General features: G+C 34.0%; 1 protein-coding gene across 1 annotated transcript in view; it reads right to left on the reverse strand.

Moving 5' to 3' along the window:
* Nucleotides 1–20,252, reverse strand: part of DMD (dystrophin) — a 2,251,240-nt gene that overhangs the window by 1,145,949 nt on the left and 1,085,039 nt on the right. The window contains exon 42 of the mRNA XM_032756167.2: nucleotides 1,109–1,256. Coding sequence (XP_032612058.2) covers nucleotides 1,109–1,256 — 148 coding nt within the window. The remainder of the gene's footprint in view (nucleotides 1–1,108; nucleotides 1,257–20,252) is intronic.

Below are 20,252 nucleotides of genomic sequence, written 5' to 3' on the forward strand. Positions count from 1 at the left end.
CCTCTCTATAAAAATGCCAACGCTTGTGTGCATACAAGTTTGATTGAGATACGTATAATTACACACAATTTTAAAAATATTCATTTTCTGTGTTTAAATAGCTTATCATATACATAGGTGTTTAAATGTTTAACTCCTTAATATCAAAAGGCATATTCACTATGGAAACATATTTGAGAATGAAGACTTGTAAAGTCAAATGTGATATTGCTTTTGTGAATCCAGCATTTTGAAATATCTAAACTATTTAATAAACTACTGGGTGTTTTTTGCCCTCATCTGTCTTAATCAGTATTTTCTGGCATTAAAAATCGGCTACAATTCAAATCCACTTGATTGACTATTGCAACATGAACAATTTGAGCTAAAAAAGATGCAAAAATAATTAAGCCTTTGTGTAATAAACACAATGTTTCTTATGCCTAACCTATATATTTTAGCAACCAAATTATATCCTGGACAATCTAATCTATTTTTACCTGCATATTCAAAGGACACCACAAGTTGAAATTAAACTATACACTGGTTATCATCCATATGTTGCTTCCTTATTAACATAAACCATAAAAAAGTCAATAAGTACCAACAATTAACTCTGCATTGTTTTGGCCTCTGGACTATTTCAGAAGGCATTTTGTCAATAGAATATATAGAAATATTGCTATATCACTACAAAATTGTCTTTAGGGAAACAGAACTATAATTTTATCATGATGGATATTTCTAGCAACTTCATTTTAGCTAAGTATGCCACAAGTTCTCCTTCTGGAAAGGTTCCAACATAAGGCCAAAATACACACTGCCCCAAAGCCACAAAACACCTTGCTGTTACAATGCTTCCCTTTGTCACAGATTCAATTATATTTTGCAGTTTATCAGATAAACCAGCTCCATCCAGGCAAACTCTCTCATCCTGACACAAAAAGTCCATAGCACAGTTCTCTAATACTATCATTACGATAATTTTCTTTCTAGTAAGTATAATGATGACAACAAAAGTCAAAAGTGGTAATTTCCATCATCCTTCACAACCTGAACTTAAAGAAGTTAAACAGTCCAGATGTGCTGAAGATAAATACAATTTAGGAAAAACAAATCAAAGACTTACCTTAAGATACCATTTGTATTTAGCATGTTCCCAATTCTCAGGAATTTGTGTCTTTCTGAGAAACTGTTCAGCTTCTGTTAGCCACTGATTAAATATCTTTATATCATAATGAAAACGCCGCCATTTCTCAACAGATCTGTCGAATCGCCTGCAGGTAAATAATATGGATCAAGAAAAATAAATGGATTATGTAAAACAGATTATAGAGATATAGCATATATTTTTTGGTTATACTGACAAAGATATCACTCTGATAGTTTCTTGCATTTGTAGAGTTTAGTTTCAAGTAACAAATAAAAATTAATATATACACCTAGCATGTACCCACATTTAAAAAAAATACTCAATATAAAAGATGATTTTAAATTGAAGGTTGCAATTTTTCCCTTTAAAATCAATATATTTATTGATTAAAAGAAAGATAAAGCAACTATTTTGGACTATCAGCATTTTCTTTCCTAAAAATATATTTTTTTAATTCTAGAAATTTACAAATATCTTAACATTGTAATAAATTATTTGGAAGCAATATATTCAATTTCAAAATATTTTTGGATAAAAATTAAATTACTTCATAAATTCTACCATTTTCAATATTATTCTTGATTAAAAACTGTCTATTCATCAACTGAAAGGAGTAATAAGTTCTAGTGTTCTATTGCATAGTAAGATGAACAAAGTTACCAATATTGTGCTGTATATTTCAAAATAGTGAAAGAGAATTTTAAATTTTCTCACCACAGAGAAATTATAAATGTTTGAGGCTATGGATATGCTAAGAAACCTGATTTGATCATTACACAATGAAACATTACACTGAAACATCACATTGTACACCATAAATACATATAGTTATTACAAATAAAACTTTAAAAATATAACTAAAATACCATTATCACACCAATAACTCAATAATTTGTCACTATCATTAAAGATTCTGTCAATATTTAAAATAAGATGACAGATGTCATTCATATTGTAGGCTCACATGTAAGCATTTAACTGATACACTAAACTATGCGATGCCTTCTTTAATCCTTCTTATTTTATTGTAGCCACTAAAATTTTAGATTGGAATACTGCAGGAACTTAGTACAAGTCAAATGTGTTAATACTGCACATGGAAAGAATATTAGGAAACAAGTATTTGGTCACCTTCCAGTCATAAAAGAGACTGAGGCAGAAATAATATGAACCAGGGCTATATGTTTACTTAAGACAGTTGCACATAAGAATCAACTGGGGCATTTAAAACACAGCAACAACAATAACCAAACAGTGATCCTGGGGCTCCACTCCAGACCAACTTAATCAGTATTTCTGGAGGTTAGACAATGACATTGTTATTTTTCAAAGCATCCAGGTGATTTCAATGTACAGTCAAGGTGAAAAACACTGCTATAAAGTAATATTTGAAATCTTATTGGGCTTACATTCTACCAGATTTCCTGGGGCCTGTCCAAGCAAGCATTTGTGAGCACTAAACCAACAGCCATCCTAAAGATTACCGGCTATGGTGCTGCCTCAGAGTACAGGAATCTATCAAGCGTTTCTGAACTCTGTTCTTAAGAAGCAATGGATCATACTTTGAATATCATGATATCTTTTCAGTCCTCTACCTTCATTCAGGAATTGAAAGTAACACTAGAATTTTTAAATTGCTACATCTGCCTACTGATGTACTGGGCAGAGAAAGGAATTAACATTTATTAAACAGTTACTAATAGCCAGGCACCGGGCTCTGTGCTTCTATAGTGCCAGACATATCATTTCACTGACACCTACAATAACCCTGCAGCATAGCAATTATTATTCCCATTTTCCATTGGAGAAAACAGAGGCCAAGTAATTTGCCAAAAGGTGAAAATGGTATTAAATTGTAGAGAGAGGCTTCTAACCCAAATATCTCTTGTTTCAATGGCACCTTTCTACCAGCGCATATGCTCTCTCGTGAAATTATTTTTCCAAGATGAAGCTTCACCTTATCAGTTAAACAATTAAAAGTGATAGTTCTAAAGGTTTTTTCCCCTTATTTTTATTAGCTACCTAAAATTTAATAATGTATCTACATGTACATTGCATTCAGACATTGTATTTAATGAATAATTATATGCTTAACCTTTAAAATCATGTAAAACAGACAGCATTTTGGTAGCATAAAAAAGGCAACCGAAGGTAGCCAAAGAGGTATTCTCTAAGTATAGTTAGTGAAAAATAAGACTGTTGCCTTTGATAATTTATGGTATTCTAGAGTTATTCAGATACAATGTATCCTTCCACAACAAAATGATCTTGGGAATGTTTTTGCATGTTTACTAATAATTTAGCATTCATATATTTTCAGTGGTATATAACACACAATAAATGACCTATGAACATTTTGTAAGAGTTTATTCCCTTTAAAAATGAATTGCACATTGCATATGTTACATGCATTTGCATCACTGGAGTCAAAGAGTTGCTTTTGAATGTGAATCGAAAACTCTATGCAACATAGGTAGCATTGTTCCATACTGGTGAGACTATATTTATTTTAATTTTATTATATAATTTTTCTATATTTTTCAATTTGTCTACAATGTGCTTTTCATATTTTGAGAGTCAGAAAAATGAAATAATTTAAAAAATTTTTTAAATGGCAGTCTCATATGCTAATGACTGCTAACTCCAACCCTCCTCCTGCTACCACAGTCTGAGAAACAGTCAGCAGCTAACCAGAGCACGGAAAACTACCAGTTGGTCACGACTTACCACTCCACCTTTGTAGCAACCATCAGTCTCCACTCTTGGTTTGCTGTTTTTCCTACCCAATCACTTGAACTATACTTTTGCCAACACTTTTAGCTACTAGGAGGTGACTGTTTCTCTGACACACTGCTATAAATGCCCATTCTTCATTTCAGGATCCTGTATACCTCAAAGATTTTCGATTTCAAACCTGTTGCACTGACTTGTTTCTCAATCACTCATCATATTGGTAATTGCCATCCTCTACCAAATTCAACAAATCCCCCTCTCACCCTGAATTCTTTTCCTTTTTACAAGTCATCTATAAGTTATCTTTCCTTTATATTCTCCCAAGAGAAGAAAACCATAATGGTTCATACACTTGATCATGGTACCCGTAGCTCTGTAAGACAGAGCTGGAGGTAGGAAGAGAAGGGGAACGGGCCTTCCATTTACACCATTGTTCCAGGCCCACAAGAGGGAGGCAGGACGGACTTTCTGCCCGACTCCTGCTACTGCCTTAGGACTTGTGAATTTGCGTTATCGGTAGCATATTTCTGAAATGCCCTTCTTCCCTTTTTCTCTCGTCTCCTCGTATAATCCAAACTTTTGAATCCTCAAGGACCTAATAAAAATGACTTACGCTGTCACTTTATAAATATATAAATATGAAGTATGTATTACAGCATGCAACTGCTCAACCTTTGAAAATTGTAAAGTTGATTTAATTTTATTATTGAAATGACTGTTGAAATAAGTAACTATTCAAACAAAATATTAAAGAATAAAATCATGGGCTTTACATGTGATGACATTATTAATGTGAGTAACAATACTTTAGACTCCATTTCAAGCCTCACATAAAATTTTAAAATACACTTTTCAGTATTTAATAGGTGTTGTTAATAGCAGAGTCTAAATCTATTCTTGAATTTACTATGTAAAATTACATTTTTTATCATGACTACTTATAAACTTAAACTCTTCTCCACCAAGGAAAATTCCAAATGAAAATATATATATATATATTTTTTCTGGTTTTACAATGTTAGATTTACCAATTTAATATCTAATTAGTCACTGTGTTCCCTAAATTTGTCTCGCTCTATTAATTGGACTGCCCATGAATGAAGCAAATGGTAACAACTAGAAGCAAGTAGAGACAACAAAAATAGCATTCAGGGAAACAAATATAATTTTTGCCTTCTGTAATATTTCTAGGAAAAAAAAGGTTTTTTTTCTTGGCAGTAAGAAGAAATATGGATGGAACTTAATAAAGGGCAAAAAATGTCAGTATAAACATATGGATAATAAATCAAGTGATTTTAGAATTTTGCGAATATTAAAATTCTCATTTACTATGCAACCGGTATTTAAAATTACACTGCTGCTTCGTTTATGTGCAGCATAACTTATTTTCTGATGTTCTAAATCATGTTAGTCAGATTATTCTCAAGCATAAATTACATTTAGGGAGTAATTCGGTACTCTGGGACATACTGTAACACTTTCAGGCCATTAAGGTTGTAGTAAACTCCATGAAATAGATTTAAATAAGTAACACCCTAGTAGCCTTCTGACATATCTATTGTTGCTTTATACTTAGGTCTGCAAACTCCGCATTGGATTGCTGATTATTTCATCCCACATATTTCATCTTTGATTAGGTGAGGAGGAGGGACTTTGGCTAGTGTCTCATGGTCCAAACTGTATGTGCCAATAAATAAAAGTTATCTGCCCCAAATCACAGTACCTTGCTACTTCTCCCCAACCCTCAACTTCCCAAGTAATACAAATATTTAGTAAAAGATAAGTATACTACCATTTATGAAGTACTTACCTCCTAAGGTTAATTGTGGGAGCTCAATGAGTATATATAAATTTCTTTTTTTACATCTTTTATTTGATTAATGTTTTTAAAAAATTCAAATTCAATAGCCTTTGGAATACAAGTGGTTTTTGGTTACATGAATGAATCGTATAGAAATAAAATCAGATATTTTAGTGCACGTGTCACCCAAGTAGTGTACATTACACCCAAAAGGTAATTTTTTATCCCTCACTCCCTTCCCACTCTGCTCCTTCTGAGTCTTCAAAGTCCATTCTACTACTCTGTCTGCCTTTGTGTACCTACAGCGTAGCTCCCATTTATAAGTGAGAACATACAGTATTTGGTTTTCCATTCCTGAATTACTTCACTTAGAATAATGGCATCCAGCTCCATCAAAGTTGCTGCAAAAGACATTGTTTTATTATTTTCTACGGCTGAGTACTATTGCATGGTATGTGGCTGAGTAGTATTTCATGGTATATGAAAATATATGCCACATTTTCTTTATCCACTCATTGGTCGACTGGCACTTAGGTTGGTTCCATATCTTTGCAACTGTGAATTGTGCTGCTATAAACATATGCGTGCAAGTGTCTTTTTGATATAATGACTTCTCTTCCTCTAGGTACATACTCGATAGTGAGATTTCTGAATCAAATGTTAGATCTACTTTCAGTTCTTTAAGAAATCTTCATACTGTTTTCCATATACGTTGTACTAATTTACAATCACCAGCAGTGTACAAGTGTTCCATTTTCACCACATTCGCAACAACATCTATTCAAAACCTCTGGGATACAGCAAAAGCAGGGCTAAGAGGAAATTTTCTAGCACTAAATGCCTACATCAAAAATCCTGAAAGTTCACAGTCTGACTACATAACATCACACCTCAAGGAACTAGAGAATCAACAACAAAGCAAACACAAAGCTCCAGAAGAAAAGAAATAACAAAGATCAGAGCAGAACTAAATGAAATTGAAACAAAAATATAAAAGATCAATGAAACAAAATGTTTATTCTTTGAAAAGATAAATAAAATTGATAGACCACTACTTAGATTAACCAAGAAAAAAAGAGAGAAGATTCAAGTAAGCTCAGTTACAAAAGAAAATACAAATTTCTTACAACAGTGTCTGGCAGTGTTCAACAAGTATGAGTAGTAGTAGTTGTTGTCATTATTAGTCTACCTCTATTTGGCTTAAGACTTTAAATGCAAATAAAATGACCAACATAGAATCTGAGCCATGCTAGTGTCTCTCTGGTGGGGAACAGACCCATAAATTAGAAATTCCTTCTTAAGAAATTACCTTCTTTAATTTCAGGACTTAAAGTATTTAAGTAGGCTATGTCATTACCCTGCTGATGAAATCTGCATCATTATCTCAGCATAGAATCCATGGTTGGCCATGCCTATCTCTGAGTACATTACAAATATTTACTTTTTAAATGCTTTTTGTTGTGAAACATAATATAGGGAACAATTCATATAAACTCATGGTGACCATCACCAAGACCAAGAAATAAAACTTCCAGCAGCCAAATGGAACACTCCATATCATAGTTTCAAGATTAATCTACATTTTTGCTTATTAGTTGTTGATTAATTTCTCACTATATGATTGTCTTAGTCTGTTTGTGCTGTTATAACAAAATGCCTGAGACTGGGTAATTTACAAATAATACAAATGTATTCACTCACAGTTCTGGAGGCTGGGAAGTCCAAGATAAAGGCTCTGGCATTTGGTGTCTGGTGAGGGCCTTCCTGCTGTATCTTCACACGGCAGAAGGTAGAAGGGCAAGAGAGCAAGCTAACTGAATGCTGCGTGAAGCCTTGTTTATAAGGGTCTTAGTTTTATTAACGAAGAAGGAGCCCTCATGGCCTAATCACCACTTAAACACCCTACCTCTTAGTACTAGCACATTATCGACACCTGAATTTGGAAAGAGACACATTCAAACCATAGCAAATTTTACTATTAATAAATACTGAAGTAGTTTTGGTTTGGGGCTATTACTTTGCTGCTATGACATTCCCAAACATGTCTGCTGGAATATGAATACATGTATTTCTGTAGAGTGTATATATAGAAGTGAAATTGATGGGCTATAGGTTATATACATCTTTGAATTTACTAAATAGTGCCAAATGGATTTCACTCCAAGAAGCAGTAGTGTAAGTTTACACTTCTATTTACAATTCACAGACCAAGTAACATTGTGTGAAATTTCTAATTGCTGTATATTCTCACCACTACATGGAATTGTCAGACTTATAAATTTCAATGATTCTGGTTGGTAAGCAGTGATATTTCATTTTAGTTTTACTTTGCATGGCCTGGACCATTAATGGGACTTAGAAATTCTTTATGTATTTACTGGCCATTTGGATTTCTTATTTTGTAAATATGACAGACATCTTAACGTTACTAGGATGTATAAAACGCATTAGTTATTTACTATAAAGCGATCACTTTAAAAATGCCATCCAGGTCAAGATATAGAATATTGCCATTAGGCCAAAAGCCTTTTTGTGCCATGGTTAACTTTTCAAGAACTTTTCGCATTTTTCTATTGGATGATCTATTCTTTTCTGAAAGATTTGTAGGAATTCTTTATAATTATGAATACACACACTTCATCCATTATGTGTGTATTCCAAATTATTTATCCTACTCTGTGGGTTTCATTTTTACTCTCTCAGTGCTGTCTTTTGATGTATAGATGTTATTAATATACAATGTAGTCCAATTTATTTTTATTCATGATCAGTTCTTCACCATTTGTGTAAGCAATTTTTTTCTCACCCAATATTAATTAACATATTCTCTTCTATTTTATTGTAAAAGCTTTATCGATTTGTTTTTTTCTCATGTTGGTTTTTAATCATCTGGGATTTTATTTTTGTATATGGTTTAAAACAGAATATATACTTTTTTCTAAGCAGGAGACTCCATTTTAATTTTTTAGGTAAAACATGTACACTGTACAAGATAATGCGTGAATAGCAGAAAAATAAAAGTATGTGCAGTGAAAAGCATCTGTCCCAATTTTGATCTGTTCACTCTGGTAGTTCTGCTCTCACTGTTAATAAAAATTTTATAATTTGAAATACTTATAGAACAAGGCAAAGAAATAAACACAGTGTTATAAAATGATAGCCTTCTCATTCAGTTTTACTGCTTTCAGTATATTCAATGCTGATATTTTTATAGCTCTGGATTGACATTTTACTTTGTAACACTCTATTTTATGGATCCCTAATCCTCCCTAGGTTGTGAGCCTTGTTCTCAGGCTTCAAATACGTTGGGAGTCATCCTTTGATTTTAAGTTTCTCACAGTGTTTATAATACTTGAGTTTAGGAACTCATTCACATGCCTTTATCCCCTCTTCGCTGTTGAAATTCTACACATTTTTTCCCTTATTTCTCATAACTTCACTTATTGCATTCTGAATAAACAGCAAAGATAAATTTTCTTTGACCTGTACCACCAACATCAACACCTAATGTGACCTCTTTCCAATTATAGGGGACTCTTCTACTGTGCTTAATGGAGACTAGGATATGTTCCCCTTAAAGGAATTCTAGTTTTTATAGGTAGACTTGTTAAATGTGTTGTATGGACATTGCCTTATGAAACCCCATTTGCTTTCAAAGGTTCAACTAACATCTACAGCAGGGATTGGCAAACCTTATAGATAAAGATCTTGAGAATATTTTAGGCTTTGTGGGCCATATGGTTTTTGTCACAACTACTTAACTCTGCCTTGAAGTTCAAAAAAAGGTATACATGGAGCATAAGCAAATGGATATGGCTGGGATTCAATACTACTTTACAAAAACAAGTGGTGGGTGGAATTGGCCAATGGGCAGGAGATTACTGACTCTTAATCTAGGCTGATTATGACATAGCTCCAAATTTCAGCCCTTATCTGAGCTATATAGCCAACTGTTTCTTGGACTATCCTCATCAGAACGTTTGATGTGAACCCCAAAGATGTCAACAATTCCTTATTTTCCCATGCAAGTCTTTGATATAATTTGGATGTGTCCCCACTCAAATCTCATATTAAATTGTAATCCCCAATGTTGGAGGTGGGGCCTGGTGGGAGGTGACTGGATCATCAGGGCGGTTTCTCATGGTTTAATACCATCCTCTTGGTACTGTACTGTCCTCATAAAAATGAATGAGTTCTCCAAGATCTGGTTGTTTAAAAGTATATAGCCACCCAAACCCATCACCAACTCTCTCTCTCTCTGCTTTTGCCATGTAAAATGCCTACACCTGCTCTGCCTTCCACCATGAGTAAAAGCTCCCTGAGGCCTCCCCAGAAACAGATGTTGCTATACTTCCTGTAGAGTCTGCAGAACCGTCAGCCAATTAAACCTCTTTACTTTATAAACACCCAGTCTCAGGTATTTCTTTATAGCAATGCAAGAATGGCCTAATCCAGTCCTTAGTTTTAATTTTAGTCAATGATTTCCAAGCTAGAAATCTTGAGGCCATCGTTTACTTCTCGATTTCTTTCTTATCATGCTTGTCTCTATATTTTACCAATTCTAAACCAGAAATGACTCTTTAATTTAGCCTCTTCTCTCTAGCCCCACTGTCATGGCCTTTCTTGAAAACTCCTAATAACTTTTCCTCAGCATATTCCAACTCATCTCTCCCTATTTTCAGTTTCTCAGCACTCTCTAACAGATAACCTCACTTCCTACTTTGGTCCCTATACAAACATTCACATAGCCCACCATGTATACAGTACTGAAAACATAGAAAATCTAAAAATTTTCATAGCAACTAAAATTCCTTTTTTACTGTGGGCCTTTTGCTATATTTTAGAATGCCACCCTATCTAAAACGTCACTATTCCGTAAGGCTTGTCTCCCTTGAAATTAGTTACTTCATAAGACAAGCTTCCACAGCTTTGTGAAAACCTCTATTAACATACTACTTCATGTTCTAATTGTGTATTTACAAGGCTGTTTGTTCCAGTACACTATGTACCTCTTAGAATAAGGAAGATGTTTTATGCACCTTTGAATTCCCGGTACTAAGCACTGTTCCTGGTACATGATAAATGTTGAATACATTTTAATAACTGAATGAATGAATAAAAAAGTCCATGAGTAATTTCACAAACCCCTTATATCTTCCATTTAAGAGCCATGAATGCTTGGATACATTATTTTACCTCTGAGTCTCAGTTATCTCACACATAAACCAAGAATAATATTGCCTATCTCATTCAACTTTTTGAGGAGGATGAAAGTACACTACAAGTTATAAATAGCAATAAAATTTAGTATTATCGATATTAATACAGTTAGTAATCTATAAATTTTTAATACTGATACAGAATTTAGAATAAAAAAATCAATCTACATCAGAAATCATTTTCCAAATATATCAGCAATCACATAATTGTTGTTTTCGTTAATAAAAGACACAAAACGATGATTCTTAAAGATAAATAATTTAGCAAGTTCAACACCAACCTAAAAAGAATACACTTTGCACAAATTTACTGAGACCTAATTTAAATATGAGGATGCACATTTTAGGGACTGTGACTCTTTTAAGGTGAGTGTTTTAAACCAAAACAATATTGATAAAATTCACCTTACATTAAAGAAGTCAATAGCATTATTTAAAAACAGACGATTGGATAAAGAATATGTGGAGATATATCTCCACATATTCTTTATATTTATATATGTGTGAATGAATGTATTCCATTGTATAGTATTCCATTGTGTGTCTATCCTAGCTTCTAAGTCTTAGCATAAATATACACACACACACACACACACAAATTGCGTATGGAATAAACAATTTCATATACAAAATGGAATACTACAAAGCCATAGTAAAGAATGAAATCATGTCTTTTGCAGCAACATGGATGGAACTGGTGGTCATTTTAAGTGGAATAACTCAAAATCAGAAAGTCAAATACTGCATGTTCTCACTTACAAGCGGGAGCTAAATAATGTGTACACATGCGCACAGGATGCAGAATAATAGACACTGGAGACTCAGAAGGGCGAGAGGGTGGGATGGGGGTGAAGGACAGGAAATTGCTTAATGGAGACAAGGTGCATCATTTGCATGATGGGTACACAAAAAGACCAGACTTCGCTACTCTGCAATATATCCATGTAACAAAATTGTACTTGTATACCTTAAATTTATACAAACAAAAAAATAATAAAATTATTTAAATGTCGATTGCATTATTTGTAAGAACTCACAAACAATTCAGGTTATCACTAAGACTATTAAAATAAATCTTAAAATTCTTTAGATTTCTAAAGTGTTGTTTAAACTTTGCTGGACTTTTATTGGGCTTAAATCTCTAGACAGGCAGGTCTGTAACAGAAAAGCCTCACCAATAAGCTGAAATCGCTTTAGATAAATGAGGACTTTTTGATCTGAAAGTGCACACAAACATATATATACTTTAATACGTATATAAGTATACACACATATGAGAAACTTGACCTAAGTGGTTTCTGGGGTCTATGGGACCTTAATTAAGCACTCTAATTTGGCTTAGGGGAAAACACCATAAACATCCTTGAGATAAATTGATAAGTACTCAAATAGTTAGAGATTCATTTCTTTACCTATGCTTGCTATCTGATTATTTAACTCATTAGTTATAACAAAGAAAGCAAAAGTGTCCCTGATATTACTATTGTCTAAAACTCCACAAATTTTCTTTGCCCTTCTCTTTTATAAATATCTTTGACAAAATATAATGTCCCAGCAGACAACTGACAATGTAAAGGTTGTGATATTTGAAAATTCCATCATGATGGAAAAATATTCAGGGTGTACTATTCCTGCACTGCTTCTGAAAAAATATGTAGGATTATGCTAATATTAACCTAAAATTATGCAATTTCCATGTCTCGATTTGGCACAATTAGCACCCTGTAAAAATACCCAAAGTAGCAGAAATAGTTTGCTATTAGTGATCTGTAATGCTACTTTTAATATCAAGACCTTTTGGAGAAATCAACTATAGAAACTGACTCAGCAGACTAAGTTGAATAATTTAAATTTCTTAATAAGTTTAAACTAACATACTCTCTGAGGATTTGCTATATTCAAGGGTCTCCTTTATAAAATGTGAGCATTTAATTGAGTCTTAATTTACATATCTTCTACTATGTAGTCCACATGAAGAGGATATGGTGTTAGACATCCTTGCTTCTAAGTCTCAGCTTTCATTTGTTGGCTAGAGGGGATATTTGAAATAATGATGCCTTTCTCTTCATTCAAACACAAAACATATGTAATAGATGTAGGAACTTTTACTCAGAAATAGGAGCAAAAGCAACCACAAATATATGCTGTGCACTCTAATTAAAACTTCAGATTAAGTACATGATTAAATATACTCCACAGCACCTTGGGGTAGGTATTATTATTTTATTCATTTTGCAAATGAGAAAACTGAGACTTTGGGAGTCTAACTTGTATGTTTCTAATCAGGAATGCAAGACAATAACATAGTTGAATGAGGATAGCTTATAGTGTATGTGTTTTTTGTTTCTTGTTTTTATAAGTGTCATTTGAATCAGTAAACACTGTATTAGCTTGTGAAAGAGAAAAAATCCTACTTCTCCTATAATATACTATCCTCTTGGAAATAAATCATGTTGTTATTGGACAGTTACCCTTGTATGTTTCTGATTATCATGAAATTTATATTTCAAAGGAATGAATTAATAAATAACCTAACCTTTCTAAGCAGCATTTTCTCAAAATAATGTATTTCTAGACACTTCTCATTATATATCACAAGTACTTCATACTCTCAAATCAAAATGGAATTTCTCTTGATTTTTCATAAACATCCTTGAGGGTTCTTCATCTTTTGGTTTATTTTTGTTTATATTATTCCTTTTCTTAAAGTATTGTTGCTTATATAATCCTAAATTTTTCTCTACCTTCCTCCATGAGAACTTTTCTGATACTACCAATTAGAAGTAGTCCCTCCCCTCTTTAATACACAATAACACTCTTTTTATTAGGGTGATTATTTTTCTGGATTCTTTTTTGTAACCACCTTTATGAAGTATGATTGACATACAAAAAGCTGTACATATATATATATCTCAAAGAGTTTCATAAAATATATATATATATGTATATAATCAAAGAGCTTGGGGATAAGTATACACCCACAAAACCATCGCCACCATGAAGGCTGTAAACATATCTGTCATCACTCAAAATTTCCTCTTGTCCCCTTTATTATTATTGTTATTGGTGGTAAGAACACAACATAAGATTTCTTAGGAAATGTTAAGTGTCCAAAACAGCATTATTAGCTAAAGGCACTATGCTGTATAATAGATCTCCAGAATTTTATCATACATAACTGAAACTTTGTACTCTTTAATGCTCCTTTTGTCCTGCTTTAAAGAATTCATTCTACTCTAATTTACATTAGTGTCATTACGTCTAAACCACACTAAATGCTCCCTAAGGGTAGAAACTATATTGAATCACCATTTTTACCTCCTATAACAGATGCCAAAAAATAATGTTGCACGTAATTTTTGCAGATTCAAATTCATCCATAAGTAATTTTAATACAAATAATTGGTATCCACTTCAAATTAGTATACCTTCTGAAAAAAACATGTCTTTGTTTTGTGGTTTTTTTTGAGACGGAGTCTCGCTCTGTCGCCGAGGCTGGATGGAGTGCAGTGGCGCGATCTCAGCTCACTGCAAGCTCCACCTCCCGGGTTCATGCCATTCTCCTGCCTCAGCCTCCCGAGTAGCTGGGACTACAGGCGCCCGCCACCACGCCCGGCTAATTTTTTGTATTTTTTAGTAGAGAAGGGGTTTCACCGTGTTGGTCAGGACGGTCTGGATCTCCTGACCTCGTGATCCGCCCACCTCGGCCTCCCAAAGTGCTGGGATTACAGGTGTGAGCCACCGCGCCCAGCCAAAAACATGTTCTTTAGAACTTCCAAAGTATCTTCTTTTAGTATGAAGATTTGTTTTGAAATTAAGAACAAGTAGTAAAACAATCAGGTTGTACAGCATATAAAATTTGAAGACAGGCAAAAATGAGTTTGAAATTCTGTTTTATTGCCTAATAGTGCTTTGTAAACTTTAGCAAGTGATTTAATTTCCTAATTTCAGAGTTCTCATTTGTGAAATAGGCATGATATATATTTCACAGGGTTGTTATAAGAATTAAAAATAATATAGTGAAGTTTTCTGAGCCTATAGTAAGTGCTCAATGGTGGCAATAACAATAATCATAATGCCATAATATATATACAGTATATAATTTCTGTTATTTAGAAAATATTAAATTACCAAATACATATACATATATATGAATATTTTCAATATCTATGAATGAGGAAAATATGTATAACGGATTTTATACATTTCCTCATTGGCACATGAAAGTTGTATATCTTCAGCTAAATTTAGTCTTCTTGTCCTTTAAGGCTCAAATATTTCACTATGTGTAAATGATTTTACTGCTATTGTAATTGGGCAAACCAAAACAATTACAGTAAATAGAATCATATGTCTTTGTTTCTTTCACAATGAGGGAGGAACAGTATACTTAACACAGCTACAAAAAATTTAACTTACTTTTTTCTGCTAAAGGAAAATGAGATGAAAAAGCCATTTTATTTTAAAATGAAGGGCAAACAAATTTTGATTTCAAGGCAAGTAAGGCATTTTCGTGTTATCTTCCCAAAATATGGTGAAAATACAAATTCCAAATACGCAGAGTATGAATAAAAAACAGAAAGGTATGACATTTTTCTTCTTAGGCTGCTAAAATGACATTTCCTCCATAGGCTGCTGCGGCAAATCAAAATACACCACCTGAGATCAGCTTACGGAAATGTCCCTTTTACATGGGACTCATTTTCTTTGGCCATAAAAAATTAAAGATTAAGATCTCTGTCTATCTTTGAATATATATGGCATGAGAGCACACTTACAAATATATAAATAAAACTGAAACAATTCACTTTTTACTTAGCTTTATTCTAAATGGGAAATTCTATTTTCTCTCTTATACAGATTCACTGGCACCATTACCTTCCACAAGACTGTTTTTCCTATGAAGGTAGTTATAATTAACAAGAGCCTATACACACATAAAACTTTTCATTTACCATATTAATGAACATATCAAGCTATCATTTTTCTTAATGTTTACTAGGTTTTACTTTACTGAAACCAATCTCAAATGTTGCAGCATTAAAAAAAAGTGACATTTATAATTCTCAATTAATTATAAAATTATTTTCCAAAGAAAGAAAAAAATTCCAACTTTACTTTTATAAGTTGGAATTTGCTATATATACACACAAATATAGTATGATTTGTGTGTGTTTGGAACACACGAATACAGCATTATTGAAAAAGGAGGAATTTAGATGTTCCAAGTGGCATTAACAGAAAATTAGTTCTGAAATTATGCCCGATTAGCATTTCAACTAGAAATAGCAAGGCAAAACATCTAGGCTATAAGAGGTCATAAGTAGTAAAGAAAAGAAGAACTATTTTCAGGAGACATGACCTATTCTGTCGGGAGTTGCATCCATAAGGCAGAGGGAAAGGGTCCAAAATATTTTCTTATAAAAATAGAGATACAGTAATTAATTTCAAGGCAGATTTCAGTTTATGTATTTTTGATAAATTTGTTAGATGAATTAAATATGCCAGGGGCCCCTTATTAGGAGCATGGCTGTAATGCTAATTTTAGTTTGAATCTACTGCCACCATAAACATTAAGAGGATTTCTCCCCCTCCTACCCACTCCCTAGCCTGTATGTAACTGTGGGAGCAGGGAAGTTCCAGTATGACACCATGTTAGAAAGACAACTTCACTGCAAATTTACTGAACTGAAATCTGACCCAAGTATAGCAGCTCTAAGTCAAAGAAAATTTCATCACATCTGACTTATTACCTTATGAGTAAATATCATCGCAAAAGTCAGGCCCCTTTTGCTATTTTATATTCTAGCTTATTAAAACACAGGTGCACGAGGGAAATGTCCTTGGCATAAAACTACTATATTCATTAAATTTTTTCTTTCCCACACCTGAAGGCACATGTCTAAACCTGTAGAGGTTACTTTATTATTTAATTAGAGCAGATTCTTTTCTATCATTATAGGTGTTTCATCTAAAGTTTGATTAACATCAGTATATGCTGTGCTCTCAGGCAAGTAAATATAGCTGCTGTAGACAGAGAAATAAGCAGAAGAAACATTTTAAAAAATAAAGAATAACATGAACATGGAAAGAAAAAGAACCTATAGGAAATAAAATATCAACAAAGCTCACTAGAAATGCTTCCTAAATGTGTATGAAGCATATGTGTTTGTACATTTTATTTCACCATTGATTCATTTACTCATTCTTTTGATAAACATCTATTGAGTGCTTAGTCCTGCGGCTAGCAGTGTGTTGAATTCGGAAGGGGTAAAGCTGAAAAAGATACTATCTCTATCAATGGCAAATTGACAGTTTAGTTGTGCAGTATTTTAAGGAGGGTATGTACTGAAGCTGTAGCACGTGCTGTACTTGCTCTATGCACTTCCCCTTGCCTTTCCATTTCAAAATACACTGGTTTGACTTACAAATACCAGCATTTGGATTTCAGTACTATGGAATCTTACTGGTTGCAGAGGTCTGATGCTGATGTTACTGGGGTGGGGAGCATATTTTTCAACCAGTGGCATGGAAGGAATGGCCCAAGGGCTAGTTGGGCAAGATGTACTAGATCAATATTATGAAGGCTCATGAATATCTTTAAAGTTTTTGAGCTCATTTATGCAAAAGTAGTTTATTGCAAAAGAGTAACAAACAAAATAAATACCTGCAGATCTTTCACAATATAATAAATTAAAAAATTTCTTGGAGGGGGAGAATATATAGAGCATTCCCAATCCACTTCCTGGTACAATTTCTTTTTTTTTTTTTTTTTTTTTTTTTTTTTTGAGATGAAGCTTCGCTCTTGTTGCCCCAGCTGGAGTGCAATGGCTCGATCTTCTCTCACTGCAACCTACGCCTCCAGGGTGGAAGGGATTCTCTTGCCTCAGGCTCCTGAGTAGCTGGTATTACAGGCATGCGCCACCATGCCTGGCTAATCTTGTATTTTAAGTAGAGAGGGTTTCTCCATGTTGCTCAGTCTGGTCTCAAACTCCGGACCTCAGGTGATCTGCACACCTTGGTCTCTCAAAGTGCTGGGATTACAGGCGTGAGTCACCACACCCAGCACGGTACAATTTCTTAGGTTTTATTTTGTGCCAAAATTGTATATATATGTAAGCTATACTTCACCATGTTTTCCATTAACTCTACAACTGCGATTTCGACAGCTTCATGCTTCTCACGGGCCATGGTATGGGTCACAGTAAAACTGGCTGGTCCACCAAATAGACAGTAGGGACAGCAGTGGTGAATAGTCCCGTGACCACAAGATACCAGAAAGAATTAGTTGTCTATAGCTACTCTTGTCTGTGAGATTATATTTCATTTTCACCTTGAAAGGAAGGTTTTAGTTATGTTGGGTCAGGAAAAGACAGATGGGTTATTATTTATTGCCTATCAGTTTTAACCATGTGCAAATGAATGTTATGCAAGATGAGAGCACAGGAGAAGCTAGAAGTCTAATCAGTTCTTGAAGAAGGAAAGTGAAATTGTGACATTTGACATTTAAAAATATAATTTTGTAAGCTATAAAGAAGGGGGTGGTGAGAAGTTAGAATAGTGGTTTGCAACCTTGCTGTACATTGGAGTCATCCAAGGATCTTAAAAAAAAATACACCAGAGATTCTGACTCAACAGATTTGGGACATGGCCAGGGCATCAGAATTTTCACCCAATATTTTACCATAACAAATTTCAAACATGCAATAACATTTTAAAAAATTACAAGTGATATCTATATATCTAGATTCCACCATGAACATTTTACTATACTCGTTTTGATCACATATCTTTCCCTTCCTCCCGTCCATCCAACAATCAATCATATTTTTGATGCATATCCAGGTAAACTGCTGACATCAGTATCATTCACCTTAAATACCTCAATATGGATATCATTGAATAGAATTCATAAGGATTCTTTATTATTATGTTATTATTCACTGTATTTGGTGTCCTCTTTACCTTATGGCGAATTCAAGTAATAACTCTGCAAGGTAGTTATTACTTAGAAGAAAAAAAAGATTCAGAGACATTACGTGATTTTTTAATGTTCACATGGGAAGTAAAAGGTAGAGTTGGATTCAAATCCAACTTTCACTTATCCCATAAAACAGTGGTCCCTGACCCTTTTGGCACCAGGAACTGGTTTTGTGGAAGACAATTTTTCCATGGACCGGGTTGGGGGATGGATTCCATATGATTCAAGTGCATTACAGTTATTGCACACATTATATTATTATCACATTATAATACATAATGAAATAATTATACAACACTCCATAATGTAGATTCAGTGGGAGCCTTGAGCTTGCTTTCCTGCAACCAGATGGTCCCATCTGGGGGTGATGGGAGACAGTGACGGATCATCCGGCATTAGATTCTCATAAGGAGCATGCAACCTAGATCCCTTGCATGAGTAGTTCACAATAGGGTTTGTGCTCCTATGAGAATTTAATGTAGCTGCTGATCTGACAAGAGGTGGAGCTCAGGCAGAAATGGAGTGATGAGGAGCAGCTGTAAATACAGATGAAGCTTCATTCCCTAGCCCGCTGCTGCTCACCTACTGCTTTGCGATTCAGGTCCCTAACAGGCAATGGATTGGTACGGGTCTGTGGCCCGGGGATTGAGGTCCCCTGCTATAAAAGACTATATTTTTATCATTTTTCCACGTGTCTCTAATGCTATGAGGGTGGAAGTGGAAAAGAGTCGAATTACATGTTTAATCTGAAGTCTACCCATTACAATATTGGAAGCTGAGAGGCCAAAAGCGGGTGTATCTTGTTTAATTTTTCCAACTTTTTCTAACGTGACAACTACTGAAAACTAAGTATCATGTAGAAAAGATAAATAAAAGTGGCCTTCACTTTGTTTTCATTTGGAGTATTCATTCATCTTAGACAAACTTGACAAAAACAAGAAATGGGGAAAGGATTCCCTATTTAATAAATGGTGCTGGGAAAACTGGCTAGCCATATGTAGAAAGCTGAAACTGGATCCCTTCCTTACACCTTATACAAAAATTAATTCAAGATGGATTAAAGACTTACATGTTAGACCTAAAACCATTAAAATCCTACAAGAAAACCTAGGCAATACCATTCAGGCCATAGGCGTGGGCAAGGACTTCATGTCTAAAACACCAAAAGCAATGGCAACAAAAGCCAAAATTGACAAATGGGATCTCATTAAACTAAAGAGCTTCTGCACAGCAAAAGAAACTACCATCAGAGTGAACAGGCAACCTACAGAATGGGAGAAAATGTTTACAACCTACTCATCTGACAAAGGGCTAATATCCAGAATCTACAATGAACTCAAACAAATTTACAAGAAAAAAACAAACAACCCCATCAAAAAGTGGGCA

This window comes from Hylobates moloch, unplaced genomic scaffold (genome assembly GCF_009828535.3).
Source record: "Hylobates moloch isolate HMO894 unplaced genomic scaffold, HMol_V3 SCAFFOLD_7, whole genome shotgun sequence".
NCBI classification, from domain to species: domain Eukaryota; kingdom Metazoa; phylum Chordata; class Mammalia; order Primates; family Hylobatidae; genus Hylobates; species Hylobates moloch.